This window comes from Acanthochromis polyacanthus, chromosome 10 (genome assembly GCF_021347895.1).
Source record: "Acanthochromis polyacanthus isolate Apoly-LR-REF ecotype Palm Island chromosome 10, KAUST_Apoly_ChrSc, whole genome shotgun sequence".
Lineage (NCBI taxonomy): Eukaryota > Metazoa > Chordata > Actinopteri > Pomacentridae > Acanthochromis > Acanthochromis polyacanthus.
Genome location: NC_067122.1, coordinates 1,762,958 through 1,782,438, shown reverse-complemented (window position 1 = coordinate 1,782,438; position 19,481 = coordinate 1,762,958). Strand labels below are relative to the sequence as shown.

Genomic DNA, 19,481 nt, shown 5'->3' with positions numbered 1-19,481 from the left:
ATTCAAGCAAACGGAAAAACTTCACACACTCTTATGTGGAGAGATGCTAACGGCTGTTAAGCAGTAAATGCAGGTTGATTTGTATTTGTATATTTACATCTAAGTCAGTGCCTTTAATTTACTGCTTCTTCATCATTTCAGGAGTCAGGATGCCGTCATTGTCACCGTGTTGCACCCAGTGAAATTAGAATCAGCTGGTCGACGGTTTCTCATCAAAATCAAATTTTATTGATTGAGCACCTTTCAAAACAAATCAGTGACAGTCAAAGTGCTTCACGTTTTGATTGGAAAAATACATAAAGTGTAAAAAATGAAACCAGAAAAAGGACTCAGAGACTAACGCACACAGTGTCATCAAATGATATGAGCTAAAATCAAAAAAGAATAAGAAAAAAATAAGAAAACAAGACAAATAAAAAAGCAAAACTATGGTAGGAAAATCAGAAAAGCCATCATTTAAAAATATATAAATAAATATTATTTTTTATTATGACAAAATTATTACAAAAATATATAAATATCAGAAGAAGCATTTGTTCTTTTTAAAGAATATGATATAACAATTAGAGTTCACGTTTCTGGGGATCAGTAGTGGTATTAAGAAACAAATAAAATAAAAAATAAAATGAATAAAATAAAACCTCAAACTATGGTAGGGAACTCATAAAAGCCAGACTTCATAAGAAATAAATTTGACAAAAAAATACATATTATGTATTATTATTGCATGATTGTTACAAAAACTGAAATATTAGAAGATGCATTTATTCTTTTAGGTAATACCGTTTTGCACATGTTGTGATAAAACTGATGTATTTCACACTGATGAGATTTATTACACAAATATTTTTAGTGTTCACATTAGATCACATCAGGTTAAGAAAAAAATAATAATATGACAAATATTTCACTTTTTCACAGTTCCACAAATGTGTGCTGTTTGAACCTTTGATGGATTTGTAACGAACAAAATGCAGCTGTGACAGTTTAAACAGAGGATCAACTCTTTCCTTTTTGCCCTCAGTTACTGGGCAAAAAACTCACAGCTTTGATCTGCAAGATACCTCGATGTGATATTCAGTCACTCATGATCCGAAAATGGATGAAACAGCCGTAAGAATGGCAAGGAAGTGCAAAATATCCGTGATGTTATTTGTTCTACTCACAGCAGCCTCTACTGGGACGCTAAAAGAGCCTTTTTCAGTTTATCGGTTCATTTTGACTGCTTTACTCTCAAATTATGTCACATCTGAAGTGTGCTATTGCTAAATTCTCTCCAATATACAAATAAAGTTTGATTGCTGTTAAAAATCCGCTGTGATCCAGCCTCTTCGGGAATAATTGAAAGCGTTTGGTCAATTTTGGTCTATCGCCAGCGTTCACATTCTCAGCACAGATAAGACAGAAAATGGCTGAAGTCTGAGGGAGCCAACTGGTGAGTAAAAGGGGAAAAATACAGAGCCATAAGCATCAGCCACTCAGATAGCCTTTAGATGGAGTAAAAACCTCGAGGCGAGCAGAGAAGATAGAAGACATATCAACATGGACAGAGAAAATAAAGGAGCTGCTGGAAAAACAGAGCAGTGTTTGCAGAATCCAATTGAGCTGACACTTTTTCAGCCACATACCATTTTCTGTTGTTTACGGCTTTATGAGCGGCTGACCCCGGTGTGTGTTGGTGTGTGTGTGCGGCTGAGCGGCTGACCCGTGTGTGTGTTTGTGTGATTGAGGCTGATGGATGTTGACAGCTGCGGAGAATCACTTTCCTGTTGGTAAAACAGCATATTGACCCTGTAGCCCCACCGTAGGCAGAGGTTAGCGGTGCTGAAGCCCGGCAGGCAGAGTGGGGATGACATCCAGCTGAGGGCTGCGCTTGAACCCACAGCATTACACTGACCCTGAGAGCGCCCTGGACACACACCGACACACACCTCCCATCACAAAACACCGCAACCACCACAGCTAGGCGATACATGAGGCCGATGCAGAGACATCCTGCTGGAGGTGAAGAGTGTTCCATAAAGTGGATCTAAAATGAAAACACGTGAAAATCTGTGGAGTTTTTGTTCATTAGTTATGTGACGATCAACGTACATTTGTCAACATTACTCAAAAACTGACGGATTTGAATGAAATGTTTATCCAAATCCAAGGACCATGAAAACGTCTTCAAGAACTTACACAGAAGGTTCTTGAAGAGGTGGAACGTCTTCGAGAACCTACAAGAGGTTCTCGAAGACGTTCCACCTCTCATCTTGGATGGTTCTTGAAGACGTTCCACCTCTCATCTTGGATGGTTCTGGAAGACGTTCCACCTCTCATCTTGGATGGTTCTTGAAGACGTTCCACCTCTCATCTTGGATGGTTCTGGAAGACGTTCCACCTCTCATCTTGGATGGTTCTGGAAGACGTTCCACCTCTCATCTTGGATGGTTCTCGAAGACGTTCCACCTCTCATCTTGGATGGTTCTTGAAGACGTTCCACCTCTCATCTTGGATGCTTCTGGAAGACGTTCCACCTCTCATCTTGGATGGTTCTGGAAGACGTTCCACCTCTCATCTTGGATGGTTCTCGAAGACGTTCCACCTCTCATCTTGGATGGTTCTGGAAGACGTTCCACCTCTCATCTTGGATGGTTCTGGAAGACGTTCCACCTCTCATCTTGGATGGTTCTCGAAGACGTTCCACCTCTCATCTTGGATGGTTCTGGAAGACGTTCCACCTCTCATCTTGGATGGTTCTCGAAGACGTTCCACCTCTCATCTTGGATGGTTCTGGAAGACGTTCCACCTCTCATCTTGGATGGTTCTGGAAGACGTTCCACCTCTCATCTTGGATGGTTCTCGAAGACGTTCCACCTCTCATCTTGGATGGTTCTGGAAGACGTTCCACCTCTCATCTTGGATGGTTCTCGAAGACGTTCCACCTCTCATCTTGGATGGTTCTGGAAGACGTTCCACCTCTCATCTTGGATGGTTCTTGAAGACGTTCCACCTCTCATCTTGGGCAAGAGGTGGAACGTCTTCGAGAACCAAGTCCAGTTGAACAATCCTGTTGTTTCACTACACAACCTCCAGTTTTATTTCCTCTAAAATTCATATTTTTACTCCGTCAGTGAACATGGTGGATTTATGCAACGATTGGCTTTGGTTTGTCCGTCTGTCTGTCAGCAGCATTACTCAAAATAGAACAAACAGATTTAGATGAAATTTTCAGGGAAGGTCAGAAATGACACAACGACCAGCTGAGGACCAAATGATTAGATGTTTACAGTGATGCAGCTTATAGTCTGGATCCACGGATTTGTTACAGATTTCTGTATCCTTGTCAGATAGCAGCACAGCGTCACTGTAACCATGACAACAAGAGAACACTACATCAGCTGCCTGCTGACGATCACATGATTGAGATCCTACTAAAAACCCACCACTATGGACTTATCAGGACTTATCCATCAGAAATGATCCAAGGAACAACTGATTAAATTGTGGGAGTGTTTCTGAGAATTAACCTCAGCATGTTTTTGGACTGTGGGAGCAAGTCAGACATATTGGTTTTCTGTAAATCTTCAACAAATCCTCATTCAAAAACTGTATTTTGTGTTTTGTGGGTTATCTCTGCCTAATATTCTATACGGACAAATATCAGTTTGATGATCTGGAACACTGACATGCGATAAATATGCAAAAATAGAAGATTTAACTTTACAGATTTACTTCTGCACAGCGCTATATGTCCTCTATTGCTTTATTGGCTTTTTACAGCAGCGATTATTTTATGAGGGACCATGTAATAACTAGGGTAGAAAACCGTTCTGTAAAACGTTAAAGTAAATGACAGCATATTTTTTCTTCTTCTTCTCTCCTGTGGGCTTCTCCCTTCGGGGCTCACCACAGCCAATCATCTGCTTCCATCCAAACCATCTCAGTCTGGCCTCTGTGGCTTCATCTCCAAAACATCTAACATGTGTTGTCCCTCTGATGTCCTCATTCCTGATCCTGTCCATCCTGGTCACCACCAAAGAGAGCCTAAACATTTTAGTCTCTGCTACCTCCAGCTCTGCCTCCTGTCTTTTCCTCAGTGTCTCTAAACCAAACAACATCGCTGCTCTCACCACTGGTTTCTATGTCTTGTCTTTAATTCTTGCTGATATGGCGTATTTCAGTGTAAAGAAGGGAACATTACTGAAGAAAAATAGAGTTACTGGGGCTGCACAGTGATCAGTGGTTAGCTCTGCCGCTTCACAGCTAGAAGATCTGGGATGTTTCTGTGTGGAGTTTGCATGTTCTCACTGGGTTTTCCAGCTTCCTCCCTCAGTCCAGAAACATGCTGAGGTATTTGGTGACTCTAAATTGTCCAGATGTGTGCTTGGTCTCTACGTGTAGCCCTGTCCAGGCGGTTTACAGTCAATGGATGGATGGAGAGCATCAGCAGGCCTCACACCGGGCAACTCCCAGGTCTGCTGTTTGCATGTATGTAACCCTCCGTCCCCGGAGTGCAGCTGGAAATAACTATTTGTTGTGTACCTGCTTCAGGGTTAAAACACATCAAAGTGTCGCCCGGTGTGGCCCCGGTGTGAAGCCCCGTGACAGGCTGCTGTGGGGGCCGCTTTAATTCGTGTTGCTGCTTGGTTGTGTTTGGCCACCCTGACTTAATAACAAGGTTGGTCAGCCTGCTGTCCTCCGTGTTCAGGCTGCTGGTCGCACCATTCATGGCGGCTAATATAGCGTTCACCGGCCATCGCTGGTGAGTGTGTGTGTCTGTGTGTGTTGGCTGAGTGTGTAGGTGAGGGGTTATTCACCTAGAGAGTGCAGGCTGTAATTTAAAACAACTAGAGCAAATCCTTCTCCCTCTTTGTTCCCACACACACTCGCTTTATTACACAGACTAGCAGGCAGCTGATTGGTGGAGATTACTAAAACATCCTGGCTGTCTCCGCAGCGCCCTGCCAACCTCCTGACAGGTCACCAGCACATGTGTGTGTCCGTGTGTGTGTGTGTGTGTGTGTGTGTGTGTGTGTGTGTGTGTGAGGTTAGTCATGCCCCATCACCCAAAGTGACCACAGGGAGTTTGTCCTTTAACCACTCTCCCTCTCTCTCTCTCTCTCTCTCTCTCTCTCTCTCTCTCTCTCTCTCTCTCTCTCCACTCCGTCCTCCATGTTCATCCCTCTCTCTCCTCCTCTGTGACTTCTTTCTCCCTCTGTCCTCCCTTCAGTCTCTCCATCACCTCTTTTTCACTTCATCCCAGCAACACCCGCTTCACAGATGCGTTTGTGGTCGCTGCTGCCGTCTGTTGATGTCTGCTTGTTTGTTCGGTCAGCGTTCTACTTTTTACACCCTTTTTGAGCCATCCCAGAATTGGAGAACATTTGGGCTTCAAAATTTTTAATATTTTACTGACAACGATGTCCAAGCTGATGTCTTGATGTTATGTTACCCATCTGCATGCATATCCACTTCTAAATGTTCAAGATTTATCCTGTTTTTCTGAAGTTTCGATGCCGTTTCACACCCATTCAGTGGCGGCATCCATTCTAATAGACATGTAATAAGACTAGAAAACAACTGGCTTAGCAAAATGTCTTTCCCCCTCTGCATTTCTATATTGGAGAGGAGTAAAAAGCAACTGGATAAAAAAAGAACAACTTGCACATCAGAAGGAAAGGGTTAAAGAGGATCAGCAAAATAGTTTCTGTGCACATGACAAAAAACCTCTTGAATCTTGAATCTTTTGTCCATTACAAACTCAGAATCCTACATTTATCTCACTATCTACAAGACAACTAAGCATGGAATGTGACAGTTAAATATCCCAAATTCCAAAAGTTATGACCGCGTTTTGCCAGCAGAGTGTGCTGAAGCGCTGCTGCTCAGTTCACCTCAGAGCTGTTAAAGCAGTAAAAGTCCATCCAATCGGTGAGCTCCTTTTAATCAACAGAATTAGTTGAAGCTGAACAGCTGTTCTTGGTCTCACCTCTACTGCAAATCAATTAATGGCCCGTTGAGTGATGCGACCAATCAGAATGCAGCAGCTGAAGCACACAGGAAGTGCTCAGCATGTGTGGAGGAAGGTGGAAAACTTTAGGTTCATGTGCAAGGTGAGGATGTGCATGGACACCAACCACAGATTGGGGGGTGGGGGGTGGTCTCAGGGCGTTGTAGAGGATTCGCTTGGTTCATATTTGGTCTCAGTTATTGGGCAAAAACAGCCGCTGTGCACACATTTGTGAACTTTCTATGTGCCATCTGGTGTGGAGCCGGTCTTATTATCAGACCACAGACGATATGCAGGCCGCTGTGGAGGATTTTCTTGCCTTTAAGTGATTGTTTCACTGTAATCTGTGTATCAGCGTTTCAATGATTCAATGAAAGCAGAACCTCTCCTCTCCTTTTCTCTCCTCTCCTCCATTAGAGTTGACCCCTACATAAAACACTAGTCTGTAATGACAGACTAAACTAACGCCATTCATCATCCGCTTGGCTTTGACACCGCTCTAACCTCACTGTTCCTTCACACACAGCCGCTCGTATGGCTGGACACACACACACACACACACACACACACACACACACACACACACACACACACACACACACACACAGTGAAGACAGAGGTCTCCCTGCAGAGCGAAGCAGTAAAGTGGAACTCCAATAAAATAGCAGCAGTGTGTGTGTAAAAGAGAAACACGAGTGTGATTGCTGTAAAAGTCAGTGGCCACCCTGCTGTCTGCTCAGGCTGTGTGCCTCTCTACTTTATTAAAGCCCATCGGCTCCCTGCAGCCCTGCACCGGCGGGCCTGCGGCTGAAGCGTTGCCGGTTTGAGTCCCTGCGTCGACCGGAGACGGTTTGTACGTCTTCGTTTTTGACATGCAAACTTGACTTTGTGGCCTTCGTGTCACCGCGGTTTATTTCTGCCGATGAGCTATCGACTGGCCGCCTATTGATCCCCACACAATGTATCTCACAAATCATCTGTCCGTCAATCAATAGAGAAATCTCCCGGAAAATTCATATTGAGAAGCCGCGTGTGCTTCCTGCTCGCCTGCTGAACGGGGGATATTGAATGTTTAGCTGATTAATCGGGCTGGTTTAAATTTGACCATGGCTAGCTCTATTAAAACAGTGGTCCCTGTAAATCAAGATGCTGCCGTTGGTGATTGAAATGAGCTGAGCTTTGCACACACAGCGGCTGGGGGTAAATCAGAGATTGGGATTTCATATTTTCATCGGCGGTAATAACCAGTAATAACTGGAAGGAAATCTGGCAAAGCCAAGGTCTTTGTTATGATGGATAATTCGCATTTGATAGACTGAATAGGATATGAATGTCTGTTCATTTACTGTATGTATAATAAAGGTAGAGCTCTATATGGGGCCAATATTGTCCCGATATTAAAAATAGGATGTGGTCCATCGATGATGCGGTCCAGTCACCTCTGATGTGATGAATATGATGCAGTGTGACCGATTATGTATTTACTAGGCTGATCAATACAAAACAGATCATCTATGGGATGCCCTTAACCTTCACTGATTCTGCACAGACAGTTTGAAAAGAGTTGTGTGAACACAGTTGTAGTTTTAGTCAAAAATAGTGCCGCTATAAAAATAATAATCCAATATTGGTGTAATGTAATACCAGTGGGTCTAAAGTCATTGGACATACAGTAAGAAACCAAGACTGGTTAGGCTTAAAGACAGAAGGAAGACAAGTTTAGCTTCATTTCAAAGTCTCTCTCAATCCGTAAAAGTGCTAAATGAGCGCTAGCTCAGCAGACAAAACTGAAACATGCTGCTGAAAACACTAAATGTACAAGAAGAGTTTAAAGTCTCATTGTTGCCCCAAGTTTTATGATTTATACATGTGTTACACAGATAAAATGAAGGTTCTGGAGTAGCTAAGTCAAAGTCTGGACTTGAATCCAACTGAGAGGCCGTGACAAGACCTTCAAAGTTCAGTTCATGATCTAAAACCATCCATCCATCCTCTGTACACCGCTTTATCCTCACTAGGGTCATGGGGGGTGCTGGAGTCTATCCCAGCTGACTCGGGTGAAGGCAGGGGACACCCTGGACAGGTCACCAGTCTGTCACAGGGCTACATATACAGACACACAATCACACTCACATTCACACCTACGGACAATTTAGAGTAACCAATTAACCTCAGCATATTTTTGGACTGTGGGAGGAAGCCGGAGTACCCGGAGAAAACCCACGCATGCACAGAGAGAACATGCTAACTCCATGCAGAAAGATCCCAGGCTGGGATTCAAACCAGGGAAAGTGCTAACCACTAGACCACTGTGCAGTCCTAAAACCATCTAATGTGACCAAATTCAAACTATTCAGCAGAGAAGAGTGGAGCAGAATTCCTCCATGGTGATGGAAAAGACTGATCACAAGCTGGAACTAACATTTAACTGCAGTTGTTGCTGCCAACAGACCAAGCAGTTACGAGGTTTAGGGGGGCAAATACTTTGTCACTGGGGTGATACAGGTTTTCAATGAATCTTTAATAAATCATCATTTAGATGTGTTTTGTGGGTTATCTCTGTCTAACATTCTATCAAAGGGCTACACATAAAGACAGACAAACACACTCACAACCACAAACAGTTCCACATCACCAGTTAACTTCAGCGTGTCTTTTGGACTATGGGAGGAAGCCAGAGAACCTGATGAAAACACACAAACAGAAAGATCCCAGGCCGTGATGTGAACCAGGGATCTTCTGGCTGTGAGGCATCAGTGCTAACCACTGCACTGACTTGTCATTTTGCAAAAATCTGACTTTTAAAAAAAGGCAGAAAACGACGCTACCATGTTCCACCATGAGCCAAATCCTGCTTGATGAACAGTCCCTCCTCTGACCTCTGTTCTAAGACAATGGAACCTGTGACCTACACACACCAATACACACTGAACAGGTGTGTGTGTCAGTGAAGGGCATGAGGCCGGTGTTTTCATTCGGAGATTAGATAACGAGACGTTATCTGAGCAGAGAGATGACAGACTGACGGACAGATGCAGGAAGGTGGTGAGAGATGGAACGAATCACACGAGATGTCCAGATAATCTCTATATTCTGATCGTGTTTTCTTTTCTTTAATTAGATTTACAGTTACAGTCGCTTAATGTGAAAGAGATTAAAGTTGGTTGGGGCATGATGCATAAAAGGCATGGAGGATTCAGCCTCTTATTTAGCGTACAAACGGAGGCGTCGAAATACAGTACGAGGTTTGTGATGTGAAGTACGCCGGTTTCAGCAGAGAGGGAGGGAGGCCGGCCGTCTGAAGGCAGAAACAGCAGAGACGATGACCTGATGGGAGATGGACAGATAAGTGGACGGATAGATGGAGGCAGAGACACAGAGAGGTGCCGGCTGAGAGGATTAGAGGAGCAGAGGTGGCGCTCTGTAGCACCGCGACATGATACACTACAAACACACACATGCATGCTTTGTGTGTTGAGTTACTGCCAAAGAACATCACAAGAAATGCAGCAGATTTACAGCTAAGGACACGGAGGTATGCGGGGTAACCAGAGACAGAGAAGGGCAGACCTGTGAGCGAGCTGGGGTTTATCATTTGGTGGCCAGAAGCTGATGATGCCTTCTTTTTTTTTTTTTAAAGCTACTGTTCCTCTGACTGGAAATCTTTCATTTTATCTCAACATTTATGTTCCGGCCTCTGGTGGACATGTGGTTCACTAGGAAGGACCAAACCATCGGCGTGAAGCTTGATTGTTTATTGGATACAAAGGATTGTTATGTTGGTGATGAGTTGAGATAATGGACCCCCCAAAAAGCTCCCGTAAGAAAGAAACGAAGAGTGGGTGTGATGTACACTACTGTTCAAAAGTTTGGGGTCATCCAGACAATGTCACATTTTCCATGAAAACTCCCACTTTTATCCATGTGCTAACATAACTGTACAAGGGTTTTCTTCATTAACTATGTCTACACTGGGTTTATCATTCATTTAATGTTATCTTCATTGAAAAAAATAGAAATTTTTAAGTGAGCCCAGATTTTTAAATGGTCGTGCAATAAAACAGTAAAATATAGAAAAAAATATATAGTAAAAATACAGTAAAAATATAGAAAAATAGTGAAAATACAGTACAAATATAGTAGAAATGCAGTGAAAAAATATAGAAAAATATATTTTAAAAAATCTCATAAAAACAGTAAATACAGTAAAAAAATATGTTAAAACACTGTAAAAATCTCGTAAAAATCTAGTAAAAAGTCTCAGAAAAATATAGTAAAAACACAGTAAAAAATATAGTAAAATTTAGTAAAAAAAAAAAACACTAAAAATGTACACTATTGTTGAAAAGTTTGAGGTGACCCAACTCCCACTTTTATCCATGTGCTAACATAACTGTACAAGGGTTTTCTAACCATCAATGAGCCTTTCAGCACCATTAGCTAACACAATGTAGCATTAGAACACAGGAGTGATGGTTGCTCTGTACCCCTATGGAGATATTCCATTAAAAATCAGCTGTTTACAGCTGCAATAGTCATTTATCACATTAACTATGTCTGGACAGGGTTTCTTATCAATTTAGTTTTGTCTTCATTGAAAAAAAGCTTTTCTGTCAAAAATAAAGATATTTCTCAGCGACCCGGATCCCCTCGGCTGGAAATTGCATCAGTATAGAAGAAGTTGCCGGAGAACATGCAAAGATTCTGGATGCCTTCAGGACTTGCTAGACATGGAAGAGGAATCAGGATCAGATGGGGACTTGACCGGTCTCTGTGACAAACTGAGGGTCAGAAGGCAAAACATCCTGAGATTTTTCTGGTTTGTTTAGGGTGCACTAGAGATTTGTAAGGACATAGGCATGAATCTAGCTTGAAGTAAATTTGGCTTTGCATGAGAAACGAGAATGAACAAGTGGGAAGGGTGATACAGTAGTATGTATAGATGTACGACAGGAAGGGGAGTGATCGAGGCGTAGTCCTGCTCCTGAACCTCAGCCATAGAGTTTTTCTCCATTTGGTGGTGGAGATGGATTGTGAAGACCATGATCCAGATCCCACCTGTCTGTAGACCTTTGGTTGGCAGCAGTTAACCTAATGAAGAAGTTACTCGTGTGTGTGCATGTTGTAGCTTCTGTTAGCAGCTGGCTAACTTAGTTTAGGAGTCACTTGTGTCCTTTGTTTTCCAGAGCTCAGGTCTTGTGTTTTAATGTGTGCTTTGAGATGCCTGTTTGTTTGCTTAGTTAGTTCTATGCACTCTGAACGTCCGTGTTACGTTTCTTCTCAGGAGTTCATCCATCCATCATCTACACACCCACTGATCCTCATTAGAGGAGCTGGAGTCTATCCCAGCTGACTGAGGGTGAAGGCAGGAGACACCTGGACAGGTAACAGTCTATCACAGGACTACACATAGAGACAAACAATCACACTCACATTCACACCTACAGACAGTTTAGAATCACCAGTTAACCTCAGCATGTTTCTGGAGAACCTGGAGAAAAGCCACACATGTGCAGGAGAACATGGAGACTGCATGCAGGAGGATCCTTGGAAGGTCAGGACACGAACCAGTGATCTTCTCACTGCAAGGCGACAGTGCTAACCACCATCCACTATGTAGCCTAATGAGTTCAGCTGTTTTGTTTTTGTTTAGTTTGTTTTTAGCCTTTGTTTGTTTATTTGTTTTTTGGTGATATGAGTTTAGGAACACCCACCATCGCTGCCCTCTTTGTATCATCCCTGTTTCATTTGTTAATTCAATCACTCAGCAATAAATTACTTTAACCTAAGCAATAACATCGGTTTTAGTTTTCTGTTGTTTTCTGTTAGACCTGGCTGACCCAAGAGGCTGCATCGTAACGATTTATCTCACTGTATCTCCGTAGCACTTGAGAATGATAACTCACATTTTAGACACATTGAGCACTTTCACTTGAGCCATAACATGGTGGGTTGGATTTTAGGTTTTTTTTAACAGAAAGAACACAGAGAGTCAAAGTGAATGGCATTTTATCAGAGTCCCTGTGTTCCTCCACTGGCTCTCCTCAGGGATGTGTTCTCTCCTCGTTACTTTTTATCCTTTACACAAACATGTGCAAAAGTGTTTATGAAAATAGTGGTCCAGTCCTGCAGGATTTCATCAGTTGGTGTGACCTTTCCTTCTTGGTGCTGAACACGTCAAAGACAAAGGACACGCTCATTGGTTTTAGAACACAGGCTCCAAACTGCGACCCCAGCCTGTTGAACGTGTGGACTGCTACAAATATCTTGGGACTGTCATTGACGCCAAACTGACTTTTAGCAGGAATTGTGAAAAGCTGTGCAAGAAGGGACATCAGCGTTTATTTTACTGTCCCATTTTAATGTTGGCAGATCTACGCTGACCCTGTTCTATCATGCTTTTATTGAGTCGGTATTATCCTCTGCCCTGGTTGCTTGGTTTGGAAATTTGTCTCTACAGGACAAAAATTCCCTCAACCAAATTATCAAGAGGGCTTTTAGGTAGGTCAGGATATGTTGGAGCAGTTTCCCTTTCCCTTTTTCTGATTAATTACGCTTTTTGTGTGATTCGTCTGGTATGAATGTTTGCTGGGTGTTGTGTTATTTCATTTGTTGTTGGGATCGCTGAGTTCCTTTTTGCACAACAATTTTACCATTTGGTACAATAAAAAACCTTGAACCATTTCCTTTCTGCTGTGGGGGGAAAAGATGCTCTGTCATGTCTTTGAACCAACTTTAGTGTGCAAAATATAACAAAGTATTAATCTTGCACACATCATCATCCATATTGGTTGGATTTTATGTCAGTAGAAAAATCTGTAATATGATATATTTTAAAAAAAACATTGCGCGTGGTATTTTAAGGTGAATTCTTTTATGTGCAGGTGTGTAGAGGAGACAGTAGTTCTTTCTGTGGACATGTTTTGTTAAAAACTTCAGTTTTTGTCTGAACTTCATTGGTGTTTTTTTTTTCCATCGTTTATTTTCAACTTCAGCGTTATTGTCATTCAGTAACGTACACAGTTAAACGAAATGATGTTTGTCACATCCATTCACAGTGCAGAAATGAGGGTAATGCTGTAAAAAGTTAGGAATAAACTTAAGGGAAAAATAGATATGAGATCATTTAAAAAAGACTAAACTATACAAGTAAACAAAACATAAACAAAAGCACAATCATACTCACTACTGAGGTGATGAGTGAGGTCAGTGTCTCACTCATTATCATTTTTTAAATTCATGTACAAGTTCTTTAACGTGCTGGTTCTTGTTTTGTGCTGTATAATGTTAGACTTTGATGACTTTATTAATCCCTAGAGGGAAATGAAGTTGTTACAGTAGCAAGGATGTCCAATAAAGAGCTAAAGAATAAGACAACAGAGAATAATGGGGCGTAAAGTGAAGGTGAAACTAAAATAAAAATCAAATAAAACTTAATCTAATAAAAGTTAAAATAAATTTAAATTGAAATATAGAAAATATAATATAGAAACAATCAACAGAATGTACCAGAGTGAATGTTAGTTGTCTAATTCTGTGTTTTTGTTACTTTACAGGAGGCAGAAGTGTGTAAATCCCACTGAGCTGTGAGTTGGTATTGGACTGTATTATTCTGAAGTTACAGCATCAGGGAGGAAACAGAGAGGAGGCGGCTGTGTGTTCACTTAATGACCACAGGATTTATTCAATAAGCCGTTTGCTTCCTAATTAATGCTCTAATTAGTCTTCCTTCCACTCGCTGCCACACGCACACACACACACACACACCTACACACACACACACACACACACACACACACACACACACACACACACGCACACACACACACACACACCTACACACCGACACGGACACACACATACAACTAACACAAGTGAGGTGGCGACCTTGTGATAACCTGTGTGTTCATTGTTCAGTGGCCATGGCCCAAAACACACACACACACACACACACACACACACACACACACCTTGGCCATTACCGTCCTCGGTGCAGGTTTCCTCCCCCTGACAGATGGATATTATCCACAAAGACTCAGATTGAATGTATTCATCAGGATCTGACCCACGCCGCCTTAATGGCCGCTCAGAATTAATTAATGAGGGTGAGGGGAGGGGTGAGGAGGGAGGAGAGAGTCGGGACACAAGGCCATTCACAGAAATACACAACCGGGGAGAGACATGAAGGGAGGTCAGAGAGGCAGCTCGGGGTTGTTTGCTTTCCGTTATTTACTGACCAGAAGGATGAAAGCTGCTCAGAACAAACAAAGCAAACTCCAGAGTTCTGTCATATGAAGCCAGTCCAACATATCCACACTCTTTGTGTAATTCGGCTCGACAAAAACTAAAACCTCAGTCAGAGTATCATAAAGGTGGCTTTCAACTTTCTTTGTTGTTTCTTCTGCTCAAAATGAACCGATGGTGTTCAGCTGCTTCAGTCAACAGGTTGTTTTAATGGAGACCTAGCTCTACAGCATCAGTTACCATGGAGATCTAGCTAAACAGCATCAGTTACCATGGAGATCTAGCTCCACAGCATCAGTTACCATGGAGATCTAGCTCCACAGCATCAGTTACCATGGAGATCTAGCTCCACAGCATCAGTTACCATGGAGATCTAGCGCCACAGCATCAGTTACCATGGAGATCTTGCTCTACAGCATCAGTTACCATGGAGATCTCGCTCCACAGCATCATTTACCATGGAGGTCTAGCTCCACAGCATCATTTACCATGGAGGTCTAGCTCCACAGCATCAGTTACCATGGAGATCTAGCTCCACAGCATCATTTACCATGGAGGTCTAGCTCCACAGCATCAGTTACCATGGAGGTCTAGCTCCACAGTATCATTTACCATGGAGGTCTAGCTCCACAGCATCAGTTACCATGGTGATCTAGCTCCACAGCATCAGTTACCATGGAGATCTAGCTCCACAGCATCAGTTACCATGGAGGTCTAGCTCCACAGCATCAGTTACCATGGAGGTCTAGCTCCACAGCATCATTTACCATGGAGGTCTAGCTCCACGGCATCAGTTACCATGGTGATCTAGCTCCACAGCATCAGTTACCATGGAGATCTAGCTCCACGGCATCAGTTACCATGGAGATGTAGCTCCACAGCATCAGTTACCATGGAGATCTAGCAGGTGAAAGGAGAACCACCTTCACCATCCATGCTGCTGTAACAACTGAGTTTCCCTCTGGGGTTTAGCTTAACAAAGTAGTGTAAGTCTAACTAATTGTGTGCAGATATACTCATAGGGATGTATTTTCAGTACTGGGGATATGTGCATGTTTGTATTAATATTCTGAAAATAGCACATTTCCTGCAGTTCAAGCCAGAAGTTACATGGTAGTAATATTACAGCGACAGTTCGGTCCATTTGATGAAGGATAGTGTTGCTTCTGCCACAGGATAAACTGTATATTCAGTTCTAGAAGGTGATGAAATACCAGAACTGGATTGTAGTTTGTCAGAAAAAGCTTTAGTGTCAAGCGACACAAGGAATTAGTCTTGAAACGTACAGTACTTATGAGAAGTTTGCTGTTTATAGTGTTGTAGAGCATGTCTTTTACAGTATACAATAACCTTTAATATCCATCTATCTATCTATCTATCTATCCACCCACCCACCCACCCACCCCAAATATAAAAAGAAATTAATAAATATAAATAAATAAATAAATAAATAAATAAATGTGGAAATATAAAGAGAAATAAATAAATAAATAAATAAATAAATATATGTGGAAATATAAAGAGAAATAAATAAGTAAATAAATAAATGTGGAAATATAAAGAGAAATAAGTAAATAAATAAATAAAAGGAAAAAAAGGAAAAGGTAAAAGCAAAGACAAAATTTTCCTTTTTATTTATTTATTTATTTCTCTTTATTTTTCCACATTTATTTATTTATTTCTCTTTATATTTCCACATTTATTTATTTATTTATATTTTGATGTGGCACTCCTGTGACTCCATAGACCTCCTCAGACACACACTTATTAACTCCATATTATCCTCTATTTTGAATGATTTGATCATTAAATAACTGTTTAGTCTGTTTTCGCTTGTCGATCTCGTTTGAAACTCATTATAGTCAAACACCGAGACACAATCTGTCATCCTGAAGCGTAATAATAACACACTAAAGCAACGTTTCCCTCCAAGACCACAGAGTCAGACTGACTTCTGGCTCACAGAACATGAAGCATGAAGCCAAAGCTGCTGAAGGAGCTGAAGATTTATTGTTCTGTGTCTCCATCTGGTGGACAAAGCAATGAAAATGGACATTTATCTTTAGAGATGATGCTCCTGATTTTACAGTTAATAACGTGTGTGACGGCCTCCCGTTGCCAGTCTGTGAGGAAAATTCTCCACTAAAGTATGTATTAATCAGTGACCTGCCAGTGTGGTCATTTCATGTTAGATTGAGATATTTATTGCTGTTAGTGTAGTTAGATGGTATAGATTCAGTCAGAGTGTTTTTTATTTGCATTAGAGCTGCATTAAAAGATGTTCTTGTGCTGCTGAATGTGTGTTTTATTTCACTGTCACAATGGAAACTTTGTACATTTTGCAGTTTCAGTTCTGGTTGTACTATTTGAACTTTTTACATAAAATAATAAAAAGTGCATTATTGCAACATTTATTTCAAAATTAGAAACTCCATTACAAACTCCATGCAGAAAGATCCCAGGCTGGGATTTGAACCGGGGATCTTCTTGCTGCAAAGCGACAGTGCTAACCACTATGGCACTGTGCAGCTTTGTGACAGTCTTTCCCTGGAGAAATCAGTAGGTTTTCAGGTATTTGCACGCAAAAAATGGGTTGCAAATGGTTGTTTTAATAATGAAAAAAGGAAATAGTTTGAGAAGGAAGCTCAGATCTGCACATCTGATCAATGGCAGCATGAAGTGGGTTTCAGGGTTTGTCACAGGGGTGGACCCACATCAGGTGTTATGCTCATAGCTGCTTTTCCACAGTAAACACGTTACTTACCCCAAACACAGAATTAGAACTAACTGGAATATGTTTGTTTGCAGCAGCCACAGCACATTTAAAGTTTAGGCTTTTGAGAGAAATTGCAACATTTCAAATGAAAACGATGCCTTTCAACAGAATTAAGTCGTGTTTGAAGAGTCCTTGAGCATGACGGTTTCACTGCTAGCTCCACTACTTCCCTGCTTTTACTCACTGGGAGCGTGAACTTAAGAATGTTGATTGCAGGGCATTCTCCCTGCACAGTATTCCAACTTGTCGCCCCTTTCACTCTGTCCTCCCTCCTACACCTCCATGCTTTGCTCCTGTAATGACTCAGTTTCCCCTCCGGCATGCCTGGCCCTCAGGGATCAATAAAGTTAATCTTATGTTGCGTTACCTTATCTCGCCTTAGATCCCTGCCTCATTAGGAAACGCTGGAACTTTTGCCATATGGGGGCTGAATTAAAGTAGGCCCAGGGCCCAAAACTGTGTTTTTTAGGCTTAGTTCTGGTGGCAGCGGTGGTAATATGTTTTAATAAATCTCAATCTCAGACTCACAGGGAGCGCATTTCTCTTTTTTGTCCCTGACTCAAGGAGCTTTAATATCCCTGAGAATATGGGTTTGTGGAAGCCACAGGGCTTCCAGTCCATCTGTCAGTCAACTGTTCACATCACTAAACTTAGATTTGTCCCAGTTAAACAGTCGCTGGTACCAACAAAAGATAAGACCAAAGGAATTCACCCTGAGATCACTGAAGGTAAAACCTGAGAACGGTCTGGAACTTTTTTCTTGCCAAGCTAAAGCAGCACGGATATAGAGTCTCATGATTCTTCACTACAGATCTGCAAATATACACAGAACAGCTCAGTGATTAAATAGCTGGAAAAAGATGTTTGTTCTATGTTTCAGCGGTCAGTACAGGTGCTTGTGCATGTTAGTCAGACCGGTCCTCCCGATTAGACACTCCGGCCTGTTTACAGAGAGTAAAGGCTGAACTACAAGTGTTGCTGTAATTACTGCAGCTCTGAAGTCCAATTCAGGTTCACCAGTTCATCAAAATAACTTTAAATTAAAGGATTTTTTCTAACACTAATTCAGTAAACGCACCTGAATGTTTATCTACATTAATTTTAGGTAATTTGCCCTCTAAGTAAGAAACAAATGAACCTTTTCTTTAACATTCTGCTGCCGTGATGTGACGTTTGGAGGAGGCGCTAATTTACGACAGTGGAGACTCACCGACGCACCACAGAAGAAGAAGAAGCTCCATAGCAACGGTGAAACAAAGATGGCGGCCTCTGCATGTTCTGGCTTCTTCTGTTTGTTTTTCTTGTTTTCTGCCGTCGCTACAAACGAAAACACCACGAGTTTCGACTTTAACGCCACCGCGTCTGGTGACCAGAACGTTACATTCACCGTTACGGAAAATTATGCGACGCTTGAGACAACGACGACGCCGAGCTCCGGCAGCACCGAGGAGCCGCTTCTCCCCGCAGAGCCGCTGCCCGAGTCCGGCCGCCTGCTGACCCCCGTAACCACCGGTAACACACCGCTGTAAAGGCTCACTCAGTTTTAGTTTTTACTTTGTCCTCCTTGGGTTTAAATATATAATTGGTTCCGAGTGTTTTTGTTTTGTTTTGATTTTGTTTTCGCTTGTTGATTTACTTGAAGAGGTGCTGATAAATCCGAACGAATGAGGGCTAAGGCTAAGCTGTCACTGAGCGAGTTAGCAAAGTTTAAAGATAGATAGATAGATAGATAGATAGATAGATAGATAGATAGATAGATAGATAGATAGATAGATAGATAGATAGACTCAGTTTCAGAACGCACACAACACCACACACTTCCTCAAATAGCTTCCATACTTAATAAGTTACAACAATAAAACGAACAATGAATAAATACCAAAAAGTGCTAAGCTATATTTGTGCATTGTAAAACCTCATAGCAGCTGCTATAAAAGACTTCCTGTACCTCTCAGATTTGCACATTGGTAGAATCAGTCACTGATCGAAGGTGCTGCTAATTGATCAGCTGTATTATCAGTTATTTATTTACCTGAATCAAGTTAGTAGTACTCCTTAAAAAACACATCAACCGTCCTGTTGTCCTGCGAGTCAAACTGACAAGTTTTGAAGTTTGAAAATGTGGGAAAAATATATATATTTTCACAGTGAAACATTTTCAACATTTTTGGGAAATTTTTTAACATTTTTTGGTTGAGAAACCGAAATGTAAAAAAAACACAACAGTTTCTTAAGAACATTGACATGGAAATCAACCAAAATCCAGTGAAATTTGGTTGATTTTTTTCTGTGAATGTTCTTCAAGAAAATATTAGAAGTTTTACTTATATATATTTAGTCACGTTAGATATTTTTAGGATTTCTTTTTTTTTGGAAGATTTCTACTCATTTTTTGAAAATATTCACAAGAATTTTCTTGCCAATTTTGGGGAATTTTTATGCAGATTTTTTTTTTTCAGACACGTA

General features: G+C 41.5%; 1 protein-coding gene and 1 long non-coding RNA gene across 8 annotated transcripts in view; one reads left to right on the top strand and one right to left on the bottom strand.

Annotated features, from left to right (window-relative positions):
• Positions 1-2,236: 2,236 nt before the first annotated feature.
• On the bottom strand, positions 2,237-3,244 carry LOC127535885 (uncharacterized). 2 transcript variants are annotated; one of them, XR_007944765.1, is made up of 4 exons: positions 2,894-3,244; positions 2,724-2,859; positions 2,520-2,689; positions 2,237-2,451 (listed from the first exon to the last, which is right to left on the bottom strand). It is a non-coding gene; the product is annotated as an uncharacterized LOC127535885 (long non-coding RNA). The 2 variants fall into 2 exon arrangements; XR_007944766.1 differs by having other exon boundaries at positions 2,554-2,689.
• A 14,988-nt stretch (positions 3,245-18,232) lies between these two features.
• The window catches only part of tctn1 (tectonic family member 1), a 47,703-nt gene continuing 46,454 nt past the window's right edge, over positions 18,233-19,481 (top strand). For all 6 annotated transcript variants that reach the window (XM_051954817.1, XM_051954818.1, XM_051954820.1 and 3 more), the window contains exon 1: positions 18,233-18,527. In XM_051954817.1, the coding sequence (XP_051810777.1) occupies positions 18,275-18,527 (253 nt within the window). In that variant the 5' untranslated portion in view covers positions 18,233-18,274. The remainder of the gene's footprint in view (positions 18,528-19,481) is intronic.